The sequence below is a fragment of the Mus musculus genome, chromosome 13, assembly GCF_000001635.26.
Source record: "Mus musculus strain C57BL/6J chromosome 13, GRCm38.p6 C57BL/6J".
Classification (NCBI taxonomy): Eukaryota; Metazoa; Chordata; class Mammalia; order Rodentia; family Muridae; genus Mus; species Mus musculus.
In genome coordinates, this window is record NC_000079.6 from 94,533,845 (window position 1) to 94,556,362 (window position 22,518).

At 43.5% G+C, this 22,518-nt stretch overlaps 1 protein-coding gene across 4 annotated transcripts in view; it reads left to right on the plus strand.

Annotated features, from left to right (window-relative positions):
- Positions 1-22,518, plus strand: part of Ap3b1 (adaptor-related protein complex 3, beta 1 subunit) — a 207,357-nt gene that overhangs the window by 174,885 nt on the left and 9,954 nt on the right. For 2 of the 4 annotated variants that reach the window (XR_001780749.1, XM_006517523.4), the window contains 3 exons: positions 8,935-9,032; positions 10,140-10,178; positions 13,911-14,049. Coding sequence is in view for 2 of the 4 variants with exons in the window: in XM_006517523.4 (XP_006517586.1) it covers positions 8,935-9,032; positions 10,140-10,178; positions 13,911-14,049 (276 nt within the window). In the remaining 2 variants the exon portion in view is untranslated. The remainder of the gene's footprint in view (positions 1-8,934; positions 9,033-10,139; positions 10,179-13,910; positions 14,050-22,518) is intronic. The other 2 variants (XR_382728.3, NM_009680.3) reach the window with 1 other exon arrangement.

Below are 22,518 nucleotides of genomic sequence, written 5' to 3' on the forward strand. Positions count from 1 at the left end.
TAGTGGTGTGCTTTAATAGTCTTGGTTCTGTGATAGAAAGGAGAAGAGTGAGAATGGCTGCCATTGCTTTTGTATTTTGTCTGAAATACGTTATATAAGTCAGTGTGTAAAATTATGGTGATAAGAGCATCTTTGATACAAGTCTTTGGAAATGTTGCTGTAGTCCTCTGACTAACTGTGGGTCTGACTTAACCCGATAAGATGGGTGGGTGCAGCGAGAACGTGACTATACATAATCAGTTTTACGTATTTTATAACAACTCCCTCTTCGCACTTTAAATCATTACCCAATTAATTTCTTGATTAAAATACTCAATTTAAAATATATAACACCCATAGATTCTAGCTCTTTAAAGTGAATGCTGCATAAACAAATCCCTGTCTTGGTGGTGAGTGGATAGGACTATGTCAAAGATAATACATTGTGCTTAAACTAACACCACCATTTGCATCACTATTTTTGTGCAAAATCCACTAAAAAGAAAAATCTACTCTTTTAAAGGTGAGCACCGAGTTGGGTGATGGCTGTGCACACCTTTACCTTTGCTTGGGAGGCAGAAGTGGGCGGAGCTCAGAATTCAAGATCAGCCTGGTCTACATAGTGAGGTCCAGGACAGCCAGCATGCACAGGGAAACCCTTTTTTGAAAAGCTAGCTAGCTAGCTAACTAACTAAATAACTAACTAAATAAATAAATAAATAAGATTAATTAAGATAGGTGCAGAAAGAAGCAGAGACATAGAGGAGAGAGTACCATTAGCTGACCAACCAGAAATTTCAAGGAATTGTTAGCCATTAGAAAACAAATAGGAGCAGATGAGAAAATGAAAACCACAGAACCAAACACCCCGTACGATACACTGGTGACAGTCAACGAGCACAGAGTGGGTGTGGCCAAGGAAAGTTAGGGTTAAGGAGGCCATTTGGGAATTAATGAGCGAGTGACTAAAGCGGCCTCTGACTTCCCTCTTCACCTGTGTGCAGACATAGTCTGAGGCTTAAGGACAGCACTGCCGAAGTCCATAAAGAAAGGACTTTATGGCTGTAAGAGCCCCAGGAGCACAGCAGGGGTTAAGTTTTGCTGAAGGAAGCAAAGATGTTGAGGGAGAGAATAGAAAGATCTCAGATCCTCCTTGGCTCAGGAAGAGCAGCCTCAACCTTGTTACCTTCCTTAAAGTTTCCTGAAGTTTCTAAACCTTGGAGCTGTCTGAGACTGAGCCTCTCTCCTCCCTCAGGAGTAACTCCATGGCAGCCTGTGCACACTAGTTTACAAGTCCTATCACCTGTATTAAACAGCTACATGATAAAATTCAGCAGTTTCTATAATAACCCTGCCTGAGAGAGAATGGCATGGAAACTAAATGAAAGGATGAAGTATATATGTGTGTTTTTCTGATGGCTGGACTAGAAAAAGGATAATTGAGCACAAATAATATTTGTTGCAGTCTTACAACAGAACATAAAAGTTTTAAACCTTTAAAAAGGCATGGAATGTATAAAGCAGAATCTCTTGTAAGTAGGGGAAGTTGGCAACACACATCAGAAACTGTACTCAGATGAGACAGCTATAAGGTTGGTTTTAATAATTTAGTTACCAAAATCTGTGGGGTCTCCCCCCAAAAAGTTCCGGACCAGCACACCACAGGAGTCGGCCACAGTAGAAAAACTGAGCTGGCAAGATTAAAGAAAATGGAGACAAAGATTTGAAAGGGAATGTAAAAGAAGAGATTTTCAGGAATTTAAAATAATGCTATGTATAATTTCTAGTATGTTGGGATGTTTATGTTATATGGAGCTAATTTTTTCATAGAAAAATATGAATGGGCAGTAAAAGGCTAACTGTACTAGAACTTCACAGACAGTATTTCTATTACTAAAAGTTTTCTAGAGCAAACAAGAAAGGAATCACTTTGTCCTTCCATATGGCTGTGTCCCTGATGTCAAGACCCCCCGAGGATAACCCACAAGCGAGTACATCACATGGGTGGTAAATTCACTGAGTAGTCACACACGTTATCCATGGCCACAAGTGATCAGAGACATCCTCTCTAAGTCAGAAGGGAATAAGAGACACGCTCTCAAAGCTGTTCATGTTCTAATGGAGGTCAAGGCCAGTATAGAAAGACAACCAAAAGCAGAATATTGCTAGAATTATTTGCTCCCAACATCTTCAAATCAAGAGAAAATCTGTTTAATGCATTTTTAAGAGTGTTTTAGGGTAGGCAGCCTTAAGAGAAAATAAACACAAAGTATTTTAAATGGTGAGAAAAGTGATATTAAGAAGAAACAAACCATGGTCTTAGGTGGAAGAGCGGGTCTTCATCAGGCAGATGTAGATGCTCACCAGTGCATCTGTCTTTACCTCAGCACGGCAGCCTGGGTCCCGTGCCAGGAGGGCTTTCAGGGAGTTCAGCATATTGCTAAAATTCAAACAAAATGTAAAAAGCAAGATGTAGGGTCAAAATAGTTTTTAAATGAAGAGACGTCTTTTTAAAATGTTGAAGTATTAATAAGGCCAGAAGAATATTTCATTGGTGTTGACACAGGAACCAGCAAAACAAAACTGTGAGCACTTAGAAACGGTGTCCTGAGGGGCTTTTCGGGTTACTTAGAGAAGAGCACCCTCTCTGTAAATGGTGTGCATTGTGCCTTGGGAAGATATCAGAGAGCTCCCTCCACAGATCGGACCTGAATAAATTAGTGATTGTATCTTCAAAACTATAAACATTTAAATAGAGGCCAGAGAAATATTCCCAGACTGTTTGTGGGCAAATTATATCTAGAAAAAATACAAAGGAATATGACTTCATTAAAAATGTAAAATTTCTTTATGAAAAGAAAACAGGAGGAACCATAAACATGAATAGAAAACATCAGAAGGCCTGGGACAGACAGGAGTTCTGTAGGCTGGATATGTAAGGAACTCTTGTTCTGTGATTAAGGCCCCACTGAGAAGTGTGAAGAGGAGACAGTTTGTAAGGAAGGCTGGAGAGATGGCTGTGTGGTTAAGAACACTTGCAGTTCTTGCAGAGGACCACAGTTCTATACTCACCACACAGGTGGCTCACAGTCATTCTGTATGTAACTCTAGTCTAGGGACTTGATACCCTCTGGGCTTCCACAGGCGCCAGGCACCCTCAAGGTATATGTACATTCATGCAGGAAAATACACACAATTTTTTTAATTTTAAAAAGAAAATAATGCAAATAGCAGGTAAGCATAAAAAATGAATATCATGGCTAGTATTTAGGAAAACAAAAATTGAGATATTTCACCTATCATTGACAAAATTTCAAAATAATTTTAATATGTGATATTGATAAGAAAGAAGCTCAGAGACGCATTTCTGTTTGATTAGAAGGATCTCTGATAACATCTGGATCACATATGTAAATTCTGAGTCCCTGTGACACGTTGTCCTGGACATTTTATGTCATGTAAGAGTTAAACCTATCTCTGAGGGGTTACTACTCTCCTTAGACAGTTTACCAATTTGCACCGTAGGCATCTGTGAAATGGGGCTGCACATAGTTGTGTATGCAGCACAGGTAAACACACAACAAGTAAAATCTTCCCTTACACTAACTGATTATGCCATCCTAGTCTTTGTAGCTCGGCTATATGGAACTGATTATGCCATCCTAGTCTGTGTAGCTCGGCTGTATGGAGCTGTCTTGATAATGCTACTTTGTTGGTCTTGTAATATTTGCATCAGCAGTTCTTATCTATGTTGAGATATATATTCGGAGAAACAGACATAGTGATTTCCATGAAAAACCAGAAGAGATAAGAGAAAGGAAAGATAAGGAGTATCTGGGGCCAGAGAGATCCTGAAGGCCTGAGTTTGATCCTAGAACCCACTCCATAACTCTGTCTTCTGAGCTGCACACATTTGCTGTGGCACGTCTCCCCACCCCACATACTACATACACACAAACACATACACGTAAATATTTTTAATTATGTTTAAAAGAAAAGAATAGCTGTAGAACAAAACAGTCAGTAAAGGAACAAAATGATAGGAAAGAAGAAAGGAAGGGCACCTTGGTTTAGTGTGTCCCAGGCTTTCATTCTCCCAGGAGATAGAGACGCCCATCTGTGGCTTCACCAGTCAGGGCTTTATTATTGCTCTGAGAACTCGGCTGTGACTGTTCTCAGCAATGCCAAGCTGGTGACCAGCCCTGTGTCTGTCTTTATGTCTCATGTGCCAGTTCACTTACAGTGGGTTTTGCATCTTCATGGACCCCTGAGGGCTGCTCCAACTCAAGCTCCTGTCTGTGTTCTCGCACCTCCTCCTTCCCCCCAAGAGAAATAAGCAAGAAGGGAGGTGGAGAGAAATGTCTCTTGGGGCACATTGTCAGCAAAGAGGAAAGGGCAAACAGATTCGTGGCGAGCGGGTAGCAGTGTCCACTGCTACAGTGGTCCAGTCATTTTGGACACATACCGTTTCCATTTCAACAGAAAATAGGCACCAAGAACAGAACCATCTGGCCAGTGGTGTCTGCTGTTCCCACACACTGTGTCGCTAGGACAACTCATTCAAGATTTCTAACCCAACCCACAGACCCATTTCTCCTCTGCACTGTTCCTTGTCACCACTGTCACAGAGCCACCTTGGACCCACAGAGCCCTGGGAGAGCACTTTTCCTACTTTAAAAAGAGCTGTGCATAGCATCCATCTGACCACCTAGTGCTCTACCTTCTAGAGTTACATACATGCCTCTTTATATATATATATATAAATAAAATATTAAGCCTATTTATTTATTTTTTAGGTATTTTCTTCATTTACATTTCAAATGCTATCGCAAAAGTCCCCAGACCCACCCCCCTACCCACTCACTCCCACTTCTTGGCCCTGGCTTTCCCCCGTACTGAGGCATATAAAGTTTGGCAAGACCAAGGGGCCTCTCTTCTCAATGATGGCCGACCAGGCCATCTTCTGATACATATGCAGCTAGAGACACAAGCTCCGGGGGTACTGGTTAGTTCATATTGTTGTTCCACCTATAGGGTTGCAGACCCCTTTAGCTCCTTGGGTACTTTCTCTAGCTCCTCCATTGGGGGGCCCTGTGTTCCATCCAATAGCTAACTGTGAGCATCCACTTCTGTGTTTGCCAGGCCCCGGCATAGTCTCACAAGAGACAGCTATATCAGGGTCCTTTCAGCAAAATCTTGCTGGTATATGCAATGGTGTCAGTGTTTGGAGGCTGATTATGGGATGGATCCCCAGGTATGGCAGTCTCTAGATGGTCCATCCTTTCGTCTCAGCTCCAAACTTTGTCTCTGTAACTCCTTCCATGGGTGTTTTGTTCCCAATTCTAAGAAGGGGCAAAGTGTCCACTCTTTGGTCTTTGTTCTTCTTGAGTTTCATGTGTTTTGCAAATTGTATCTTGTGTCTTGGGTATTCTAAGTTTCTGAGCTAATATCCACTTATCAGTGAGTACATATCATGTGAGTTCTTTTGTGATTGGGTTACCTCACTCAGGATGATGCCCTCCAGGTCCATCCATTTGCCTAGGAATTTCATAAATCCATACTTTTTAATAGCTGAGTAGTACTCCATTGTGTAAATGTACCACATTTTCTGTATCCATTCCTCTGTTGAGGGACATCTGGGTTCTTTCCAGCTTCTCTTATATACGTTTTGTTGCTGTTGTTGTATATCTGTGAATATACATGTACATATGTAAGCATATATTTTGGTATGCTGACATTGTATACATACTAAAATTAAAATCAACACAAAAAATTAAAGGTATAAAAAGTTAACTAGTACGTAATTAGTAGGAGTTTTCCTCACTAGGTGCCTTGTGCCTTCTGCTTTCTGCCTCAATACATACAGATCACGTAGTGTGCGGCGTGCACACATATCCACCTACTCCTTTTCACACATGTCCTAAGGATCCTTGCACTGGGCTCCTCCAAGCATGGCTTTTGTCTATGTTCCCAGGCTAACCCTTCATCTAGTACTGGCCCTATCTAAGGCCTTACTCTAGCAGGACTCCAGCCTATGTTTCTTGCTACTTTGTCTTCCTTGAGCTTCCCTCATCCCTTGTCAGGAAGCTCCTTGCTTCTCCCAGTACCTCCCAGCCTCTCCCTCCTTCTGTCCCCTGCACCTCGCTGCCCTGGGTTCCTCGCCTGTCTGGTCTGTTTTGTTGCAGTAGACATTACTGCTGCTCCCTTGAGTCCTCCCTGCAGGCTTGGCATGGGCCTTCCTTCACGGCCACTCTTCCCATCTGTCCTCAGCAGCCCTTTCCCCTTTGTCCACCATGCCCTTCCTGGTGTGTCCTCTCTCCATGTCACCTTCTTTTGCCCCTCCCAATTTGTGTTTCTAATTATCTGCTGGACATCTCAGATATATGATAATTAAATCCAAGTTATTTTGTGTAGAGCCCAGACTCCTCTTGAGTGTGCTGCCGTTCACCCGGTTGTTCTCATTGTAAACTTCAAAGACTGTCTGTCCATCACCGAGCATGTCCCTTCTAATGCTAGACTAGAAAATATTTCACCTTCCCCATTCTAAATGCTCCCTGACCCAGAGAAGCAGCATGGCCCAGCAGAACAAGCGTGGGCTTTGAGCATGGACCCTGGGCACGGAGCCCAGCACTGCTGCTTACATCTGCGTGGCCCTGGGTGGCGGGCATAATGACATTTTTTTTCTGGTTTTTGATTTTGAGTGTTGCTGACACACACACCCAGGGCCTTAACTCCTAGCACTCACCTTCTGTGCCCCTGGGTTGTCCTATCTGAAGATTTTGTATAATGCATACTGTCTCTTAGAGTCACTGTTGGCACTTACTGTGTACTTACTCACTAAACCCTAACGACGACTCTAAGAGACCTGCCCCCTCAACCAGACGTACATGATCTTCCCCACAGTTCTCTCCCCACCTCGCCAACGTAAACTACGCTTACGGTCTCTGATGGAGATTGCCATTGCTTTAAGAAACATTAAAACTGCACTAGTGAGATGGTGCTGTGGTCAAAAGCACTTGGTTCTCCTCCAGAGGGCCTGAGGCTCCAGGGGATCTGATGCTCTCTTCTGGGGCCTTGAGTACCTACATCAAACACACACGAGTGCGCGCAGATAAATAAATAAAAAGGAATCTTTGAAAATTAAGACTCTGAAAGTGCTTCCTGTGGGTTCTGTGAATGCAGTGTTGGTGTGCCTACTTGACCATGCATGTCCTTACACTTCAGAGAGTGAGGAGGCAGGAGCTGGCCAGGACTCCAGGACAGCAGCCTTAAGCTGGAGCACCCTGTAAAAGCTGGGATGAACGGGCACGCTGTCCCGCAGCCTCATCCATGGGCTCACCTGGCTGCTCCCCATTCTGAAAACACAGGCCTAGGTACAAGGTTTTCCTCCCTTCGCTCCCGTAAACAAGCCGGCCCGGGCTGCACCTTTGCCCACGCCTGTCCAGAGCTTCACATTCTACTGTGGGGAAGGTCTTCTCCATCCCACTGGGCCTGTGTTAAGGTCCCTTACTTTAAATTCTCAAAATATTTGCACAGTATGTAAGAGCACAGCTTCCTTCAGTAAAGGTTTGTTGGTTGGATGCATAAGCAGGGCACACTGGTTTGCCTTGAATCCATGGTTTGAAAGAGGTGAGGTAGCTTATGCGAATAGAGTTTCTGGGGTGGAGGAGGGGGACTAAGTTTGTGGTAGAGCACTATCTAGCGTGCATCAGGCCCTAGGTTTGGCCCCTATTATCGGGAAGAAAGAAATCAGTAGTGACAAAAGTAAGTAGCTTTTTATGTCCCTTCTGTAAGTCCCTACCTCTATCCAGTGATAGATAGGATCTATAACTCTCACCTCTCAAGTCACCTCCGCCTTGCCCAGGGGATCCAGTGAGGCCTGAAAGGAACAGTGCCTGTGGGGACAGCTCAGGGAAGCTTTGCTTCATACCTCAGGCACAGGTTTGGTTGGGAACAGATTTGATTGGCTCATTTATTCACCGCTGCATCATCACGTTCCTCCTTTGACTGGAATGCAAAAGTGGTACCTGGAGATTCGGCAGCCATCTGGCAGCCATGAGGAAAGCCAACATCCTGTGGATGGTGGAGTGGAAAGCTAGAGAAAGCCGGGTCCTTGAGGGTTACTTTGGCCACCTAATGAGCCTGTGACTCTAAGACAATAAACACCTGCTTCTCCAGGAACTCTTAGTGGAGTTCCCGGTTATCTGTATCGAAGAACACTCCTAATCGGTGGTCCTCATCAGCCAACCTCAGCTGTCTAACTTCTACATTCCTTAGCACAATTCTGGGAGGCTTTATTGACAGTAGTAGAAGATTTAAGGATGAAATTGCACCTTGTTTGTTCTCCACTCAACACAGAAGCAGGGACGTCCTTAAACATATCGCGTCTTGTCAGTTGTAACAACTGTCAGGGAGTGGCAGGCACAGTTAGAAGATAGCGTGTTCACTTGAAAAGGGAGCTTTGGAGTTGGATCCCCACAAGACACATAAAGGTAGAAGGGGAATCTGCTCCGCACGGCTATCCTGGGACCTCCACACTTCTGCATGCATGTGCACAAGCGCAATCTCACACATGGCTTAAACATACTAGATTGAAGAAGCAGATGAATAAATGACAAAAGCCAGGTATGGTGGCACATACCCATAATTCCTGTGCATGAGTCGTATAGGTAGAAGCCTCAGGAATTGAAGGCCAGTCTGGATTACAAAAGACCTGTCTTTAAAAAAAAAGAAAACAGAATGAAGAATAAAACCCTGCGGGGCTCATCTAGTAGTGTTTGCCTCACAGACGGAAACCCTCGGGCTCTTACAGCAGTGCAAGCTGTAGCCGCAGCATCCTGGGGTGAAAGCAGAAACTCAGAAGGTCAAGTTGAACTGTCCCTGTTAAACTGCAGTGTGTCAGAGAATGATTTGTTTTTTAAGCATTTGGTTATCTTTGGATCTTTCTTTCCTTAGCACCAAGGATGACTGCTTCAACGTCACCCTCCAGCCACCTGTTGGGGAGCTGCTTTCACCTGTGGCCATGTCAGAGAAGGACTTTAAGAAGGAGCAAGGTGAGAGGTGACTACAGTTTGCTACAAGTTCTGTACTGTACAGTGTACACCTGTGCTTCCAACCAGGCCCCAGGGTTTCCAGACATCCCCAGCTGTCCACAGGCAAGCATGCTCTCTGCCCGCCCATTTTCTCTAGTGCGTGCCCTCATACACGTCCATGTATATCGCTGGCAGCTTTAGAAATTAGTTAATGTGTCTTTAAAATAATAGACTGCTCCTGACCTGTTCGGTTCTGAAAGTTGTTTTTTAGCCCTGCACTGTGTCTGCATTTTAAATTCCAGGAACCGGAGACTCACTTATGTTCCACCGCTGTGAGCCTTAGGTCTACATTTGTCGGTGCACTGTTACAAAGCGCTTTTCTGTCTCCTCCTAATGTGTTTTTTGTATACACAGTAACACACTTTACCTTCGGAATAAAGCCTAATTAAACTATTGAAATACCTCTATTCTCTCTTGACTGTCTTAAAGAAATACTTTGACAAAATCAGATCAGAAAAAAATTTAAATATACACTAAAGAAAATATTTGCAACAGAGTGCAGTTATTAATATTTTACTTGCCCAAAGTCAAGCTTGCTTTCTAATAACTGAGGGGTCTTTTTATGTATGGTTATGGGGGAGATACTGATTTTATATGTTTAAGGGCAGCTCATAATGGTAGGGTCTGTTTAAATGCTGCCATCGCAATGTGTAAAAGTTTATGTGAGCCTCAGCTATTTTCCCTCTGGAGGCTGAAACCAAAGATCCTTTATCTGGAGGTCATTGAGTCATTTCTGTCACTCGTCCCTGGCTGAGGGGAGACCTTGCTTCCTGGCACTAGGTGATTGTAGTGTCGAGTGTTTATTTCATGCAGCCCTGACTGTCTGTGGGATCCGAGAGACCTGTTAGAAGCCTCCCCCCACGGGAACCTCGAACAACACTGCCAGTGTGGAGTGTCCACCTCTCATACCTCACTAAGTGGTTGTTAAAAAGGCATAGCTAAATTCAACTTATATGTCTTCTGAAAAGTTGTGTACTGCTGTAGCAGGAATGCTCTCTGTGGCTTTCTTTTCCTAATGACAAATGAATTGATTCTCATGTTTACTGTTCTGCCCTTTGCTGGCTAAAGCCTGCCTCTGCTTTACATCTGTCTGCTCAGCCAATCAAGGTGAGTGGCTCGCCAGGGAGGACGGTGCCCATGTAGGGGATAGCCTGCTTTCGGGGTGCAGCTCGTCGGTCCCACAGATCCCTGCATGCCCTTGTTCGCCCTCGGCTCTCTTTTAGAATATGTGTGATTTTCATCAAATGTTTTGTTCTCTGCTGTGACTGAGGGATTTTTCGCTGACTAGCCATACAGAACCGCACGTGCACCGGAGAGGTGCACACGGAGAATAGCCGCCGTCCTCTGCGGGCTTGTTGCCAAAATTCCTTTTTCTTCTGCCATTTTACTCTATGGTTGTTGATTATTTGTCTGAATAAATCTGGCAGCTGTTTGCTATGTTTAATAGAGCAGAAAGGCTACTCTGAATAAAGCTATTTGAAAATGTGTTTATATGAAGTATTTGTAAATCCTCGCAGGTCTCTTGGCGTTTCTGTATCATTCTCTCTGTCTTCCTGAATTCATCCTTTGATGTGGGACTTGACGCTGGCAGATTTTCCACAAGCTTTTTCAGTAGCATCCTTTTTAGTTGCAGGTTTCAGCGGGTTTGGTAATAGAGGTCTCAATCCGTAACTTTACATGAGGATTTGTGAAACCGATCCAGGAACGGGTCTGAGCTTCACAGAAGACTTCTTAAAATGACTCGGGAGTGGGCAGGCAAACCAAAATCAAAACCGTTTGTTTACATTTGTCAGTGTAAAGTTCTAGAAGGTAAAATTGAAGTAAATTGGGGAAGTGTGTGTATGCTTTGTTACACACTAGCTTTAAATCCTGTTTCTACTTGAATAAATACCCTTAACATACACAATTATTTCATTTCACAGGACAGAGATTTATAACTCAAAAAGTGCATTACGTGTATTTATTAGGATTGAAAAATTATAAAGAAACAGGAGGAATTGGGTTCCATTTTATTGCAAAGATGAACAAAACTGAAAATATGTAAACTATTAGAAGTGGTCTTAGCAGACATGCTACACATCCCTGTTGCTTAAAACTACAGCTTTATTTCAAGCATGCTACCTGATCCGTCAGTCTTCCTCGGCTGCTGGACTTACTTGGTCAGAGCAGCAGGACTGCAGGCCAAGTGCTCAGTCAGCCTGGACCGTCCTGTATATTGAAAGTGTTACAGTATTCATATTATTGAGCCTTCGACTGAAGTGTGATTTATTTGTTTCGAGTTCGAGTATTACAGTTAGTTAATGAGCTATGTGTGAGAGCCTTTCAATACTGTGATGTGTACTGAAAAAATGAATCTAGTTTCTTCAGACAGTTTCACTTCAAAAGTCTTAGCCTGTGGTTTATTCCGGCCTGCCTTCTTCCCATCATTCTACTCCCGCCATCTAAATTGCAAATCTAAAATTTAGAAAAATCTTTTAAAATAAGATTTTATTGTATTCCCTGGTTTTCATTTTAGCTATTAATTACATCTGATGAGCCTAAATTAAATCTTGTCTGATATCTTGAAGAAAATGTTAAGTTTCAGTGAGACCAAAGCAACTTCAACGTACGTCCCTGAACCTTGACTTTTATTCATATATAGGCAAACATTCATGATCACCATGGCATGTTTTTCTTTCTTGTTAATTTGAGAATACCTGATATATTTTCATTAAGCAAAATCTCTGGTTTAAGAAACCTAGAATGCTTGCCTAATTTTATTGTGATTTATTCACCCATCCTATGGGTTCCAAACTTGCAAGATGCTAATTCCTTAAATGGTCAGGCATTTGCTATTTTCTGGCCCTTAACTAGCACAAGCAATCATATTTGATGCCCTTAATTAGGGTGCCTTTCCCTTTCCAGGTTCCTTTCCACCTCAGCAATCGAGACAATACATTTGCTTACCATGCTGCTCTCCTAAGTGTTCTTTTGCATGTAAATTAATCTTGATTCAGTTTACACTGTCATGCTGAGTGGTACAAATTGCCTATAACAATAAAACAGCATGAGTTAAAAATAAAGGGGGGGGTGGAAAGGCAGATTGAGCGTGTGCCTCACTCGATAGGATGTTACTTTGCTTTATGCCAATACATTAGCTGGCGATAATGAATCTTCTGTTCTGAAAAGCATGGTTTAGTTGATTTTTTTAATTTTACTTCAATGGAGCAGTACCTTGTCTTTTATAGACCAAGTTAGACAAACCATTAATGACAAGAGTGTTAAGGTTAAATATGAAGCAATGCATTCACTTCTCTGAGTGCTATCCATCTTTCCATTTGCAGGAGCTTGGCAAAAGTACTGGCTTTGTACAGCATTTCCTTTAATTACATGCTGCGGGAAACAGGCTTTTAACATAAACATAGTTGCATTCATTTATTCAGCGGTTGCTCTTCAATAGAGCTTAATGGAGACGGTTTAAATCCTAAATGAGTACACACATCTCCCGGCAGTCTTATGTCAGCCTCTGCGCTTCACTTAAAAGCACAGTTTGGCCGCATGTGTACTTGTTAAAGCTTCTGCCTAATGTTGAAGTTAAGCGGCCTAAGACAGAGTGTCCTGTTCCGGGGCTGCGAGTGGTTAGCAAGCGTGTCCTTGTCGGGCATAGATGGTTCTGGTTTTTATCTGATGGCTAGGAACAGGGTATTTACAGTGCTCTTAACCTTTAGTGTCTTTGTACTGTTGATCAGAGAGACCTTTGAGTTGTTCAGATTTCCTCTGCAGTAAATAACTAAAGTGCACGTATACGCTTTGAGGTTAAATAAGAAGGACTGTATATGGTCTTTGAAAACACGAAATCAAAATTTACCATTTTTATAAATTGTGTACATGTATTGTCCATATGATCAGATGTCTCAAAAAGTTTTTATGTTTAATAGACACCATTAGTGTTCATGACTTACGGCACAGATGCAGATAGACGGCATTTATAATCATCATTTTGGTTTTTAGCCCACATACTACATTTTAGTATTTCCCCAAGAGTTTGCTGCCTGGACATTTCCATAGTCGGCTCTGATGTTAATGGCATAGCTGTTGTTAACTGTGGGGTTTGTTCTGAATTTGACTTCACTTAGTGTTTTTTTTTTTTAATATTATTTGAAATATCTCAGAATTTAGAATTGTGTGATTTACATTTTTCCCTCTGTCAAGCTTCCTGCTTCAGAAATTCCCATTTGTGTCTTAGGCTCGACTTCTGTTCACCAGACAAATGGCTTTATTGTTGAGTGTAGCGTAGTGCTTCAGTGTTGTAGGACTGCATAACTATTGTGTGACTTCCAGTCCTTGCTGGCTGACCTTACTGACCTGGCACCCGGAAGCCACCGATCAGGTAACGCTGCTGGGACTAGACCACTGTGTCAGAGTCATGGTGCTAATCTTGGAAGGAGCAGGATAAACCGCTAATGATATTAAGTATATACCCAAGTAAGATCGAGGCAGTTCACATGATCCTTGGTACATTTTCAAAGGGGCTGAAGTTAAAACCTTATTTAGAATTCTTATGTTTTATCCTATACTAGTTAAAGATTTATAAAGAGTGTTCTGTTTGTCTTTTACAACATCCTATGTATTATCCTACACAGTGAAAAAACATCCTATGTATTATCCTACACAGCGAAAAAAGTTTCTTTTATCTTAGAAATTCTGGTATTGTTTTAATTTTATGTAACTACTTTATACATTAAATTCTAAATTGTTTCCCTTCCATTGAGAAAACGTTTGAGGTTTGACTGTGAGCTTAAAGCTGTTGAGGTCCCTCCCCAGCAAGGCCAATGGAACAGCCTCCCTTTGCTGTTGCAGGAACGCTCACTGGAATGAACGAGACTTCGGCTACACTCATCGCTGCTCCACAGAACTTCACTCCCTCCATGATCCTCCAGAAGGTTGTAAATGTGGCCAACCTCGGTGCTGTGCCTTCCAGCCAAGATAACGTACACAGGTAGTCTGAGTGACCTGTGGTGTGGAGAGAATGCGTGTATTCACAAGTGTAATTCTTAACTCATTCTTTACTTTGGCAGTAGTAACCCTATGCAGGGGTGGTCTGTTTGGTTGATGGGTTTGGGTCAAAGCCCCATCTCATTTCATAGCATCCTTCTGATACTGGCATGGCTGTTTCTGAAGGATGCTGAGATGACAGCTGCATTTTATAATACCTTTTTTAAAGATGCCTTTTTATAAGGCTGTTAAGAAGTCACCTTATTCTTCTGGACTTGAATTTCTTGGGAAACTCTCCTCAGACAGTAAGTAGACTGGGGCATTGGGCAGTACAGATGCAGCCCCCTGACCAGCACTCCCTCGAGCTGCTTCTGATGTGTAAGGGGCTGGAAGCCCAGCATCCAGGCCCCGTCCCCTGGTCACACACTATTCTGGTGAGCCCGAGGCTTCAAGTGAAAGTAAAGACAAGGAGAACCCCCTCATAGCTACATAGTTGTTCAAGAGGGCTTTGTGAGGTCAGAGGAGGGATCCCTAACCCATCACATCACATCACGGCACGCTTCCACTACAAACAGTATCCCAGCACTGCCTTTGGTGTGCTCCTTCGCATGCCGTTGCCAGGTACGGGAGGAAAGATGGCCACAAGGCCTGTTTGTTTTTCTTCCAATTGGCCCGGAAGAAGAGAGGGCTCCCTGTGAAGTGTGCGGAGGGTGGTTTGGATGTTAGACCTGCTGCCTGGGCCAGGGTGTTCATTCTCCTGGTGGACTTACCTTCACGTCTTTTTGGAGATGGTTAGGAAGCTAAAGCTGGGGCGGAACTGAACTCCTGTGACTGCCGACTACAGAGGAAGTGGGCCTGCCCTCCGCGGAGGCCATTGTTTACATCATGGGCTCTGGGGGACAGAGCCAAGAGTGTGTGCAGCGCAGAAAGCAGGTGTACTTTGCTTTTACTTTGGTTACAGCAAGAGAAGGGCTGGACCCCGAACCCCTGTCCCTCTCTCGGAGAGCGGTGATTAATGTAAGCAGACTCAACTGTCTGTCAAGTAGTGCTGCTCACACGGAGAGAGAATAAAGCCAGTCAGGACAAGGAGAGCACTTGGTTCTCAGTTTCCCTCCTTGGTTTGTACACGACAAGCAAGCTCTTCAGCAGAGCTGCCCAGCCCTCGGGTCTTCCTTCCCCTTCCTGTGCTTTTCTTTAGTATTTGTGAGAGCCTGAAAATAGACAACAAGGCTGGTGTTGTCGGCTTAGCTTCTGGCTTCTGCGAAGTTCGCTCTAGTCTACAACTGCCGAGGTCTACGGTGTTGTAGCTCTCCTTATGTGCAGAACCCGGGAGATCGAGGCTCGTGCCCGGCTGTTGCTTTAGTTTTTGTGTGGAAGTTATTGGGTTGTGTTTTTTGCGCCTTGGTAAACAAAAGTCAGTCTTGCAGATTTTTATTTCTGAGATGAAAAGAAGTAAAATTACTTTTGTAATTAAAGCTAAATGACATGAAAGCGATCTGTGCTGGAAGACGGTCTGAGAGGCAAGCGGCACAGGCTGTGCTGTTCTGGTTTTGTTTGGTTGTTGGTTTTTTGTTTTCTACTGACAGAAATAGAGACAGTTTATTAGAGAAGAGAAAGACATGTCTGAGAATGAAAACAGATCTGAGATTCAAAGGCCAGTTTTATAATCTTTATTATCACATAATTTTCCTGAAACTTGTTCTGGAGGTTTACAGCCTCTTACCTATTCAAATGACTTTAATTAAAATCACAGCCATTGCTTAGTTATTACTGCTAATGCAAAGGACACAGATAACTCTGAGTCTCCATGTGACTTCAGTGCACGCATAGCACTCAGCCCTAATGAGCTCTGTCCCTGGGTGCCAGGCTCCCACGGTGCTTTTCTGTTTAGCTCCATCATTAATGGTCTGGCCTTGGGCTCTGCAGCCTGGCGGAGGCTATATGGAGTGAATAAACTGTGCTACCCCAACTTGCCACTCAGGTCTACTGCACCTGAAAATATTTCAAGTGTTGAAAAAAATGATGGCTTCCAGTGCCCTAAATATTTGTAAAGGCTTCCAGGCCATGAGCACCTCATTGACATTTTTTTTTAAATCAAACTGATTGAAGTTATCTTGCTGATAACCTAACACTGCCGTTCTTTTAATTGTTTATAAAATCCATCCCAGTGCTTTTTTAAATCTCACTTGAAAGAAATAACAATTGCTGGTTAGCATTTAATAAACCTAAATTGACAGTTTAGTATTTTTAAGCTGTGTTTTGTTAGGGCTGCAATGCTTGGCATATTTCCCGGTGGGACGCTGTTCTTTTCTCTAAGCCTAGCTATCATGTGCTGACGACACTGAAATCCTGCAAGGCTTTTAATGAGTTCTCTTCTTTTCTCCAAGAGCTTTCAAGTTTATGGAAGACTCAGGCTACTCACTCTGATGTCTGTAAACATAGCTGACGTAGTATTCTTAAATGCCAAACATGGAAAGCTTTTGACTACTGGTACTTCAGGGTTACATTTTGTTATAAACAAAGTGATGTGTGTTCTCCTTCCTTTTCAAGATCATTTCTTTCTTACAGGACTTCTAACAGCGCCATTGTATTCTTCCTGACCAGTCAGTCAATAAAACTTCCATTGCCTTCCTTTGAAATAGTGGATTCCTACAACTTCTCAAATTTCGAATATTTTTGGCTAAATACCAATTTTAAAACGTGTGTGAGTCCCTAAGAGAAGTAGGCTGGATGACTCTGCAGAAGTATGCACAGTGGGCACACGGGAGCTAGCCCAGGAGTGTAGACATGTGCTCAACTACTCAGACTGAGGCAGCATAGAAAGTCCGAGGCCTGCCTTGGCCACTGAGTGAGTTCGAGGTCGGCCTGGACAGGAGACTGACTCTAGAGAGAGTAAAGCATGGGCCGCCAGTGCAGCCGAGTGGCAGAGCGTTTGCCTGAGTGCGGCTCAAGCTCCAGTTCTGTGAGAAGAGCAGGACTGAGGCAGGCAAGGGCCAAGTATATATTATGTATGTTTTACGGAATTTACTTCAAAGACCTAGAACACTATTGCTTTTAAACCTCAGCTGAGGAAGCAAACATGATATCCTAACCAACTGGTAGCATCAGAAAACCTGTGTGCCATTGACCGCCTGATGGCCTATGGCTTAGGCAGGAAATAGGGAAGCAGGAGAGATTCTGGGATAGAGCCAGGCTGGAGAGTCTCTGGGACGATGTGATGAGATGGACGTATGGTACCTAAGCACAGGTAACCAGCCGCATGGCAGAATGTAGGCTAGAATAAATGAGGTATTTTAAGTTATATCTAGCCAGAGAAAGGCCTTGCTAAATGGCCAAGGTGTTTATAAATATATTTTGAGTCTGAGTCTTATATCTGGGAGCAAGGGTCTGGGAGGCAGAACCAGGACTAACTTCAACACAAACCCACATACACGATCCCAAGTTCAATCAACCTAAGGATGAAAGAAAGGCAATTATTAGGTCCCTCACCAAGAAGTGACTGCCATTCCAGAGACAATCCCCCCTTTTCAGTCTAATAAAAGGTTCTTTTTCTTTTAAATATAAATTGAATACCACTATAATAATTATGAAACAATTATGAAAACTATAAGCTATGATATACTCATTATGATGTCCAATCCATAGTATTTGGCAATGAATAAAAAAAGTTTATCTATCCTATCTTGGCATATTTAAAGATTTGTATTTAACTCAAGTTTTATCCTAACTTGTATTACCATCTGTATTAGTCAGGGTTCTCTAGAGTCACAGAACTTATGGATAGTCTCTAAATAGTAAAGGAATTTATTGATGACTTACAGTCGGCAGCCCAATTCCCAACAATTGTTCAGTCGCAGCTGTGAATGGAAGTCCAAGGATCTAGCAGTTACTCAGTCTCACGCAGCAAGCAGGCGAAGGAGCAATAGCAAGAGCTAGACTCCCTTCTTCCAATGTCCTTATATTGTCTCCAGCAGAAGGTGGAGCCCAGATTAAAGGTGTGTTCCACCACACCTTTAATCCCAGATGAAAGGCGTAGCCCAGATTAAAGGTGTGTTCCTTAACTCGGAGATTCAATCTTCTGGAATCCATAGCCACTATGGCTCAAGATCTTCAAACCAAGATCCAGATAAGGATCTCCAAGCCTCCAGATAAGGGTCACTGGTGAGCCTTCCAATTCCGGATTGTAGTTCATTCCAAATATTGTCAAGTTGACAACCAGGAATAGCCACTACAATCCACCCCTTGTCAACTTGACACAAATAATATCTCATGTTCACATGAAACAATAACAAGGTTGTAAATATGCCTAACATGATATAACTATCCCTCGTACAATCGCTAACGCATTAGTAAATTTACAATGGGCATTCATATTACTTTATAATCCTCGTTTCTGCAACTGGTTACGTGGCCTTAATTGGTATTTATAACTACCTTCCTCTACTACCCATTCTGTATTTCCTTCTCCTTCAGCCAGCACCTCAGCAGGTCTTGGCTCTTTTCCTGGAGGATTGACCCATACCTTCATTCCTGATGGGTCTGCGTCCTTTGTCATCCTGCTTGGATTAGGCTGTTGTAGTTTCCCATTGACTTTAATCACAGGACATGGTAGTACTAAGAGACGCCCTAAGGGATCTCCTACACTCCAGACATAATCTTGCTTACCACCATTGTGAAGAGGTAATCCAATTTCCCCATGGTAATCTGGATCTATCACCCCTCCTAACACTGTTATTCCTTTTTTAGCCTGTTGGTTTAAGGGCATTAGAAGCCCAAAATGACCAGGGGGAAGTCTGAGCTTCCAGTTCAGTGGAATGTTTGTTGTAGCTCCTGGTAGGAGCACTCCCCTCTCTGGAGCCAAAACTTCTAAGCCAGCAGAACCTAGAGTTATGGGGACAGGAAACAAAAATTTTCCTAGAGGGTCACTAGGAGTGATAGTAAGTGGAACTATTCCGTTTTCCACCCCTTGATTCCTGGACCCATGAATCCTGGCTATGGGTGAAACTGTACCATATATCGAGCGCTGATTCAAAGCATATACTGCCTTCTGAAGAACTCTGCCCCAGCCTTCCAAGCTGTTACCACCTAATTGGCGCTGTAACTGCATCTTCAAAAGGCCATTCCATCTTTCTATCAGACCAGCTGCTTCAGGATGATGGGGAACGTGGTAAGACCAGTGAATTCCATGATCGTGGGCCCACTGTCGTACTTCTCTGGCTGTGAAATGAGTTCCTTGGTCAGAAGCAATACTGTGTGGAATACCATGACGATAGATGAGGCATTCTGTCAATCCGTGAATGGTGGTTTTAGCAGAGGCATTACGTGCAGGAAAAGCAAATCCATAACCAGAATAAGTATCTACTCCAGTAAGAACAAAACGCTGTCCTTTCCATGAAGGAAGTGGTCCAATGTAGTCAACCTGCCACCAGGTTGCTGGCTGGTCACCTCGAGGAATGGTGCCATATCTGGGACTTAGTGTTGGTTTCTGCTGTTGGCAGATCTGGCAATCAGCAGCAGCTGTAGCCAGGTCAGCTTTGGTGAGTGGAAGCCCGTGTTGCTGAGCCCAAGCATAACCTCCATCTCGACCACCATGGCCACTTTGTTCATGTGCCCATTGAGCAATGACAGGGATGGCTGGGGAGAGAGGCTGACTGTCCACAGAACGGGTCATCTTATCCACTTGATTATTGAACTCCTCCTCGGCTGAAGTCACCTTTTGGTGAGCATTTACATGGGACACAAATATCTTCACATCCTTTGCCCATTTGGAGAGATCTATCCACATACTTCTTCCCCAGATGTCTTTCTCACCAATTTTCCAATTGTGATCTTTCCAAGTGCCTGACCATCCAGCCAATCCATTGGCTACAGCCCATGAGTCAGTGAATAATCGTACATCTGGCCATTTCTTCTTGCAAACAAACTGTAATACCATGTGTACTGCCCGAAGTTCTGCCCACTGTGAAGATTTCCCTTCACCTGTGTCTTTCAGGGTTGTCCCAGAAAGGGGTTGTAATGCTGCAGCTGTCCACTTCTGGGTGGTGCCTGCATAACGTGCAGAGCCATCAGTAAACCAGGCTCTAGTCTTCTCCTCTTCGGTCAGTTGATCATAGGGAACACCCCATGAGGCTATAGGCACATGTTTGGGAGCAGATGGCATTGTAACAGGAGTAGAAACCATAGGCATTTGAGCAACTTCTTCATGTAACTTGCTTGTGCCTTCAGGACCTGCTTTGGCCCGATCACGTATATACCACTTCCATTTGATAATAGACTGCTGCTGTGCGCGTCCCACTTTATGACTTGCAGGGTCTGATAGTACCCAGCTCATGATGGGTAGTTCAGGTCGCATAGTAACTTGGTGTCCTATTGTCAAACGTTCAGTTTCCACTAAGGCCCAATAGCAGGCCAAGAGCTGTTTTTCAAAGGGAGAATAGTTGTCTGCAGATGATGGCAGAGCTTTGCTCCAAAATCCCAAAGGTCTTTTCTGTGATTCACCTACAGGGGCCTGCCAGAGGCTCCAAACAGCATCTCTATCAGCCACAGACACCTCAAGTACCATCGGGTCTGCTGGGTCATATGGTCCAAGTGGTAGAGCAGCCTGCACAGCAGCCTGGACCTGTTGAAGGGCCTTCTCCTGTTCCAGGCCCCACACAAAGCTAGCAGCTTTCCGAGTCACTTGGTAAATAGGCCTAAGTAACACACCCAAGTGAGGGATGTGTTGTCTCCAGAATCCAAATAGACCCACTAAACGTTGTGCTTCTTTCTTGGTTGTAGGAGGGGCTAGGTGCAATAACTTATCTTTCACCTTAGAAGGAATATCTCTGCATGCCCCACACCACTGGACTCCTAAGAATTTCACTGAGGTAGATGGTCCTTGAATTTTGGTTGGATTTATTTCCCATCCTCTGATACGCATATGTGTTACCAATGAGTCCAAAGTGGTTGCTACTTCCTGCTCACTTGGTCCAATCAGCATAATGTCATCAATATAGTGCACCAATGTGATATTTTGTGGAAGATCCAAACGATCAAGATCCCTTCTAACTAAATTATGACACAGGGCAGGAGAGTTAATATATCCTTGAGGCAGAACTGTGAAGGTATACTGTTGGCCTTGCCAACTGAAAGCAAATTGCTTCTGGTGGTCCTTATGGACAGGTACTGAGAAGAAGGCATTTGCCAGATCAATAGCCGCATACCAGGTGCCAGGAGATGTGTTAATTTGCTCAAGTAACGAAACTACATCTGGTACAGCAGCTGCAATTGGAGTTACTACTTGATTTAGTTTTCGATAATCAACTGTCATTCTCCATGATCCATCTGTTTTCTGCACTGGCCAGATAGGAGAGTTAAACGGAGATGTAGTGGGAACCACCACCCCTGCATCTTTCAAGTCCTTGATAGTGGCAGTAATTTCTGCAATTCCTCCAGGAATACGATACTGTTTTTGATTCACTATTTTCTTTGGCAGAGGCAACTCTAAAGGCTTCCATTTGGCCTTTCCAACCATAATAGCCCTCACTCTACAGTTCAGGGAACCAATATGAGAATTCTGCCAATTTCTGAGTATATCTATCCCAATTATACATTCTGGAACTGGGGAAATCACCACAGGATGTGTCCGGGGACCTACTGGACCTACTGTGAGTCGGACATCAGTCAAAACTCCATTAATCACCTGCCCTCCATAAGCCCCTACTTTAACTGGAGGGCCACAATGTTTCTTGGGATCCCCTGGGATCAGTGTCAACTCAGAACCAGTATCCAGCAGACCCCGAAAAGTCTGATTATTTCCTTTTCCCCAGTGTACAGTTACCCTTGTAAAAGGCCGTAGGTCCCTCTGGGGAAGAACTGGAGAAAGGGTAACAGCAAAACCTTTGAGTGTCTTATCAAGATCCTTCCTCAGCGGAACCTGGCCACCCCTTCATTCAAGGGGTTCTGGATCTGCAAACTGTCTCAAGTCTGGAAATTGATTCACTGGCCGAGATTGCTGTTTACCACGATCTAATGTAGCCTTTCTTTCATTTGGCTGTTTACCACGATCTAATGTAGCCTTTCTTTCATTTGTTTGAGAATTTTTCTGCTTATACAGATCAAACAAATATGCAGTAGGCTTCCTATGTATTTCATTCCTGGAAACACCATGATTGGTTAGCCAGTACCAAAGGTCCAACCGAGTCATGCCATTATAAATTTCACCTCTCCTGTGCTGACCATTACTGGGTATGTTATTATAAACATTCTTTTGTCTACGCTGTCCATTATAATAACTAGAATCACCTTGTCTCCGGCGATTCAATGCTGCCACCTGGCCCTTGTTACCTCGGAATCCAACTAAACCCAGTGAATTTAATTCATCTAATTGAGCAGAAGCATCTCCAATGCTAAGATCTGGCACAAGGAAAAGGGAAAGAACAAAACCCTTCAAATGTGCTGGTGCCCCTCTCACCAATTTGCGTCTTATAGAGCT